Below are 7,591 nucleotides of genomic sequence, written 5' to 3' on the forward strand. Positions count from 1 at the left end.
GAGACATTCCTTGCTGTCCTTTTCCTTGTTTAAAAGCTTGAAAAAGGGACGGGCTGCAACCCTAACTGGTTTTGGACTGGAAGAGGGCGGCAGTGGGTGCAGGTAGGATACGTGACCGTAGCAGCAGACATGAGTGACTCCTTGATGTGCAAACCCAACGATCACCTCTCCTTTCTTTCCTTCTCTACCCACAGCAAACCCTACCAGGGCAGGAGGAGGAAGGGAGTACCCCGGCTCGTCCGAGGTGATCCGTGAATCCAGCAGCACGACGGGCATGGTGGTTGGGATCGTGGCAGCAGCGGCGCTGTGCATCCTCATCCTCCTGTATGCCATGTACAAGTACAGGAATCGAGACGAAGGATCCTACCACGTGGATGAGAGTCGAAACTACATCAGTAACTCAGCACAATCCAATGGGGCTGTGATCAAGGAGAAACAGCCCAACAGCGCTAAAAGTTCCAACAAAAACAAGAAAAATAAGGATAAGGAGTACTATGTCTGATCTCAACATCTAAAAGAACGCTTGTATAGAAATAGTCTTCATTTTATCTGAGACATAATACAAACTTATTTACTTTACTTTTTATGAAGCACATTCAAAAACAAACAAACAGAAAAGACAGGGAATGCAATCAGAAAGGAAAGACTGTTTTTAAAAACAAGCATTTCATGCTCTTGTTTTTCAGAAACAGGAGCTGATAAATTCCCTAACATCCACAGTGTTTTCATTTACTCTGCCTGTCTTTATGTTGCTGGAACGTTTCTGAAAGACAATGATGACACCACGCATTCATAAAGCAAGGAGTATTACTACAACATCGAGGCACAATATGAAAAAAAAATCAAATTAAAAAAAAAACAAAACAGGAAAAAAAAAGAAAAAAGAAGCTACCTATGATTCTGGATTTAGCCAAAGTGCTAGCGCTTTCTTGAGAAGTAAGTTAGTCTTATTGTCAGAGAAGACTGTCATTATATATGGTGACTCAACAAGCAAACATAGAGTTTGCCATCTGGTGCAGTGAAGCAGTGATTGGAAACTTGCATTTTGAAACAAAGTGCTGGCTTTTCTGAAGACTTATGTAGAAATACTTTCAAAAAGCCCCTTTCTGGTTGTGAGGAAAATAGTACGGAGGCCTTATTTTCAAAAACAAAAACAAAAATCTGGAATATAAGGCACATTTCCACAAAAAAAAAAAAAAAAAAGAAAAAAAAGAAAAAAAAAAGAAAAACAAGAGGGCATAGATGCAATCATTGGGAAATTTTCATGCACGCTTAATATGTTATTACATATGTTTATATAAAAACACATCTATATGTGCTTTCTGGACTGTGATAAGTGATGTTTTATAGCCTGTTGTATAGAAAATGCAAACTATATCTGCTCTTCAACCATTTTTGGTAAACTCAATGTTATAAGTGTTGCTAGGTATAGAAAGTTTTATGACATCTGGAGCAACAGACATTCTTCAGTTTTTTTGCAGCCATTATAAATTGTCCCAGACTTTTTCCCCTTTTTTTTTTTAATTTTTAATTTACAGTGTAGTGGTTATACAAAGGGGGATGTGTATGAATGTATATAAGAGTCAGCTAATTTTTTTCTTACCTGTACAGCTCTATTATGTTGCAATTAAGTTTCAGTAGTTTGTATGAAAGAAGTGGACTAGAAAGCAAAAATATATCTCTACTGTAATTTGTCTTCTCCCTCCTATCTCCATCTCTTGCTCCTGATATGCATCAATGAAGTTGATCAAAATGGCCAATTTTCCTAGAAATATACATTCATTAATTAGCTAAATATTTAGTTTCTTAAACTGGCCTTTGGCTTCCAGTCAAAGCTTCACTATTGGAGAACATGGTTTGCCTTAGAGAAACCTTGTTCTTAGAAATTACAAGAATGATGAGTGTCTTGAGAATCTTAGGAAGTATCATATAGTGTTTATCTGGCATTCATATGAAGAACAGCTTCTACAGCACTGGGTGGTGAAAGATCTAAAAATACCCATTGCAATTATCCAGGCTGATTCTATTGCAGAATTTATCCCTTTCTCCAAAAAGGAAATACTCTTGAAGTGCACGATAGTATTTTTCAATGGTGGGCATTTTGACATATGAAAAAGTATTTTTTAGCTAAGTTGATTGTGTAGTATTGCAAGACATCATAACCAGACAGATATAAGTTCATTATGTTTTAAAGTGACACAGCTTATCTCGCATATATAAAACATTAATGCATTTTAGTTAAACACATGAAATGTAATGCTGTAATTTACATGTTAAGTTTGGAATTTTTTTCTAGTAGTATTTCATTAGTTTCACAGCAATAAATCATAACATAACATTTTATTTACACAGAAGTTCAAAGGGAATACATTAGACAGAAAGAGGGTAGTTCAATAGAAATCAACCAAATCATCAGAAGGCCTCCTGGGAGGGATATAGATATTCACACTTTACAGACAGGAAAGAGAAATTTAAAATTAGCTTTAAACAGCAGACACAAAACGTTTTGTTGTGTCTTACTCACTGTAGCTGATGAAAAAAGTTGGGAACTGGTACAGCTATCTATCTGGGAGTCAGAGCACTTTAAAAATACATGTAGCTGACATGAAAACACCTCTCTTGAAGTTTGCCAACCACATCAAGGTGTGCCATGTTGCATTTGTGAAAAGACTTTATTTTCATTAGCATTTACACAAAAATGAAGAAAAAACCAAAACCACAAAAAAGCCACAAAATCCACCTGATGTTCATTTCTTAGATTGTTGCTCACCTGTGGCACTCATAATTTCTCCCACCTTTACAAGACAGCTGTACTCAGGGAATGGCAGGGGCAAGGGTGACTGGAGGTTATTGCTGGAAGCAAGAGGGGGGAAAGAAGTTGAAAGCCAGGTGGTGTTCAGACTTCAGTGCTTGAAGATACCTAGAAGAACAAGAGTAATCTGTTGACAGGAGACTGGACATGACAGAATATGATTTGGGCAAGATGAAACGGTCTTTTCTGCTTGGTGTTGATTGCATTAATGAAATAGTGTTGTCAGGATAACTTCCAGGCAGTTAAAAATCAATCTTTAACTAAATCCATACATTAAAAAAAAACCCAAAAAACCTGCTACTATTAAAATAAGAAAACATGATTTTAACACTGTTTCTGAAGGTTCTCCTTTTTTCCTCTTTAATTTCATAATTTAACAAAAAAAACAAAAACAAAACAATTATGGATGTATCAGAAATGCCAGCAAGTGGATTTAAAATTCCTTTTTGTTTAAAAGCAGCAACAACAAACAAACAGACATAAACCAACTACCTAACATAAAATTGGATCCTTTCTCTATAGTAACCTAATTTGTTTGACTGAGATGGCTTCATTTCTATGACTGTATTGTGTTGCCTTTTTTAACAAAACACTAAATAACATGTGAAACTTTCAACCCTAAGACATCAAAGAGAGGCCCAATGCCCCTAACCTTATAGTGCTTTCTGTGATAGATATTTACAATTTTTTTATTTGTTGCAAGGCCAATTTATTCATTATTGGAAATGCTAAGCAAGTGGAATTTACTGTTTTGTTAATAAAAATGTTTCTTAATACAAATGATGGCTTGTTTCTTCTCTTGCTCTTAGATTGTGAGTACCGGTTCATCTTGAGGCTGTGAAAAAAATTGGTAAATTGGTATGAAGTTACAGACATTCATGTTAGGAAAAAGTCACATGAGAGCTCTTTGTATACTTCAGTGAAAACCTTCTACAAGTCTTGTGTTCAACTGGCCCAGTTAGAAATGTATTAATGACATCAATGAATTGTTTTTGTACAGACTTGCTTAATTTGAAAATTTCTAGTACTTTTTTAAATCAAAAAATTAAAACTTGATGTTCTCTTCCTCCTCTGTATGAAAAAAGAACTCCCCTTTTTGCCACTTTTTGATTTCTGCAGTGGCAATAAGGAGGAGAAGGGTAAGGTAATGGGATGAAAAGTTAAAACCTTTGTTAAAATTAAAAACATTTTCTCTTCTCTAGAAGACGATTTAAAATTAAAGGGGAAATGAATGTATTTCAGGTCCTTAAAAACATTTCTAGATAATAATTACAAAATTTCAGCCGGAGCTAATCCATTACGTAATTGCTTTCCTACTTCGCATGGCATTTAAATTCATGGGCAATTTCAAGCAAACATCTAATCCTATTGATTTAAGTGAGTGTCTAAACTTGCTTAAATGTACTGCTGAATGGGGATGGAGTTAAGCTTTTGGATCTAAGCTCCAAATATAATTCAATTTTGTATCATCTTAAATCACATCAGCAGCTTTTTGACTTCAATGAGATTTATTCATCTGCTTAATTACGTATAGACTGAAGTATTTTAGATAATTTAAGATCAGGAATATCTGGAGAAAAACAATCCCTGTCTTCCATTGGTATAAAGCACTTTGAAAGTTCTAAACTGCTTTATACTGTGATTAAGTCTTGAGAGTGTGCTTAAATAAATACTGACTATTCCATTTAGGAAAATGCTTTATAGACACCTGAAGGAGCTGTATCAGTGGTTTTTGTTCTACTACTACTACTACAAAAAAAACCAAAAAAAACCCTAAACCAAAAAAAACAACCAAAACCAACTCACATTTAATTATAAACTTTTAAATTATACAATTTATTTGTTCTTTTTTGCATCTATACTGTTTGCTCCCTTTTACCAAAATCCTAATGGCCTCTCACTACCTGCATAATTCATCATTATCTGGCCACTATAAATGGTGGCCTCCGTCATCAATTACCACTGTGGTCAAGTAGCTAAAAAGTCTTCACAAGGTGATGAGAAAAGAGAAAAAATTAAACAATACCCCCAAATCCCCCAAATGTGACTTACAGTGAGGGAAATAAAACACACATAGGCTGTAAATGACAACTGGGTTTGTTAATTCCTCCTACGCAACTTCTTTATAGTTCAATTAAACAGTTTTAAATTGGAGTTCTGGGTCTGATTTTAGTTTTGATTATAGAAGTTTGCTTTTAAGTTCAGTACAAGCCTGTATAGAGGTGCTTAGTGCTATTGAGCTGGGTGAGGTACTCTTGTCAGTATAATTTTATTTGGAATGCAGGCTATTTAGTTTATTTTAAAGCCCACAGTTTTTTTAAAGTCTGTGAGTATTTCAGTGTTAAAATGTTTCTGGCTCTCATGGTAGTGGGGAGAAAGAGAAATCCATACTACATTTAATTCAATTTATAAATCCATAAATGCTTGGGAATGATAAAACTTCTTGCCTGCCAGCCTCCGATTTGACTGCAACTGATTTGTTTGGTCACTGCTCTTCACGAAACCAGAAGCATCCTCCACAGGTTAAGCTTTGAACTCGAAATTCCAGAAAAGATACAGATGAGCTCAGTTTTGTCAGACACAGGGCCAAAACTCAACCTGTCCTTTACTCACTTCCTTTGGAGGCTTCTTCCAACTGATGGTCTTTGACAGACTTTGGCCACCAACTCTAACTTCTGTAAAAGAAAGTCTGGTCCCTTTCTTTTTCTCTCTCAGTCACTCACTACTACACAAATATCTTCATTTCACAGAATCACAGAATATGCTGAGTTGGAAAGGGTCCATCAGGATCATGGAGTCCAACTCCTGGCACTGCACAGAACACTCCAAGGGTCACACCCTGTGCCTGAGAGCATTGTCCAAACTCTTCTTGAACTCTGCCTTGGTGCTGTGACCGCTGCCCTGGGGAGCCTGTTCCAGTTCCCAACCTCCCTCTGGGTGAAAAACCTTTTCCTGATATCCAACCTAAACCTCCCCTACACACCTTCATGCCATTCCCTTGGATCCTGTCTCTGGTCAGCAGAGAGAAGAGATCAGTGCCTGCCCCTCTGCTTCCCCTCACGAGGCAGCTTTAGACCACTGTGTTCAGAACAAACAGATTTCCATATGACATTGCTCCTCCAGTTGGGCTTGATTGTGGTAGACACTGAGGGTTTTTTAAAGAAGAAAAAAGGTGACATAAGGAGTAGAGTTATTTCAAAGGGTGTGGGATTTTCAGTGAGTAAATTGGCTTTAAGTACAGTAATTTCATGCTGGCATACACTTGAGAGGTTTAGAAATCCAGGTCAGTAATCCTCAAAAACATCCTTTTGGTAAACAATAAAGGCATGAGCTCGTTTGTCAGCAAGTGCAGGGACCAACAGCAAGGCTATCAAAATGTGAATGTGTCAGTCTGGTTTCAGCAAATAACACAGGGAAATGGAATTTGGGCAGCTAAAAATAGCTGTTGTCACACTGGCTGGACTCTTATGAGTGAGTCCAACTACAAGCCAGTAAGCATTTATTGGATGATAAACAGCAAAATACTTCTATTATAGTCTCAGTTTGGGATGCAGCTGACAGAACAGAGGCCAGGGCTGTGGGGCTGTATTGGCTTTTCCAGGACCAGCTTGCTGTTCAGGTGTCTTCCAAGCTGGGGCACTGGGCAGGCTCCACACAGCCACCTGCTGCACGACAGATCATCAGGTGTTTCCAGAAAATATCCCTTTTCCCTTTCCATTGAGATACATTTTCTAGGAATAGTACAGCAGCTTGCTTTGTGGAACACACTGAGTGGCTCCCAAAATATGTCCCACCACAGCCAGCATCATCTTAAAGAGAAACCTCCACTCTGTTCCGGATTGCCTTGGCCTCGGGACCCCCTCAGGATGGGCAGATGTGAGGAGGGCAGGACATGAGAGCTGCAGGCACTAGGCTGGTGTGGTCACAGAAAGGGGGGAAATTCAGCTGTGAGGGTCTCACAGCCAGGACTGCTTGGGGAACTTGCCCCACGGCTCGTGGCTTGGCAAAGCTAGGGAAGGCACAGGTTTTCCTTAGTTACCAAGTGACTCAAAGGGAAAAAAAATGTTCCTCAAAGAGGTGGTGGCACGGAGAGTTCAGGAATTTCATTAGGATTTGCTTCAGTGTTCCTTTAGCATTTTCCCTGTCTGTTCTTCACACCAGAGAGAAGCTCAGGCCTCCTGTGCCTGGGGAAGGAGGCCAGGCAGAGAAAACCTCCCACAGGCATTAAACTCAGCCCACAACAATATGGGATCCCTAACTTTCTAGGACACCAGGCCTCAAAAGCTTGGACCAGAAAGTTGATTCAGGATGAGATCCAGCCACATGCTTTATTAAACCATGAGGACAGAGACAAATTTCGGCACAAGATGTAAAAATGTTAGAGAAGAAAATGATAATGCAAACCAGACAGCCCTGGGAAATCCTACCCCATCTGCCACAGTCTTGTAATCAGCCTTTCAGGTGGTTTAATTCCTTGTTGATTACACCTGGAGAGGAAGCAGGCTTGTTACAGCATCCCACCTGGCAGAGAAGTTGTGCTGCTAGCAAGCACCGAGCTTATTGTAGTTACCAGACCCTTTGCTCTATGTGTGATCTAGTTGTACAAAGATTTTCCTTTAGATCAGGATCGCTGGCTACCAATCTGGAGATGGATATTTAGTGACTTATATTTGATTTATGGGCAGGTCCAGGGAGCAGGAAAAGAACATAATTCTGTGAGAGAAATGAATTAAAAAGCCCCAAAACCCAAGCAGGGTTTGTCTTACGCTTGCCAGGAAA

At 38.5% G+C, this 7,591-nt stretch overlaps 1 protein-coding gene across 28 annotated transcripts in view; it reads left to right on the forward strand.

Annotated features, from left to right (window-relative positions):
• The window catches only part of NRXN1 (neurexin 1), a 671,565-nt gene extending 667,973 nt beyond the window's left edge, over positions 1 to 3,592 (forward strand). For all 28 annotated transcript variants that reach the window (XM_088161001.1, XM_088161002.1, XM_088161013.1 and 25 more), the window contains one exon: positions 195 to 3,592. In XM_088161001.1, the coding sequence (XP_088017127.1) occupies positions 195 to 502 (308 nt within the window). In that variant the 3' untranslated portion in view covers positions 503 to 3,592. The remainder of the gene's footprint in view (positions 1 to 194) is intronic.
• The last annotated feature ends 3,999 nt before the right edge of the window (positions 3,593 to 7,591 follow it).

The sequence above is a fragment of the Sturnus vulgaris genome, chromosome 3, assembly GCF_052056855.1.
Source record: "Sturnus vulgaris isolate bStuVul1 chromosome 3, bStuVul1.hap1, whole genome shotgun sequence".
Classification (NCBI taxonomy): domain Eukaryota; kingdom Metazoa; phylum Chordata; class Aves; order Passeriformes; family Sturnidae; genus Sturnus; species Sturnus vulgaris.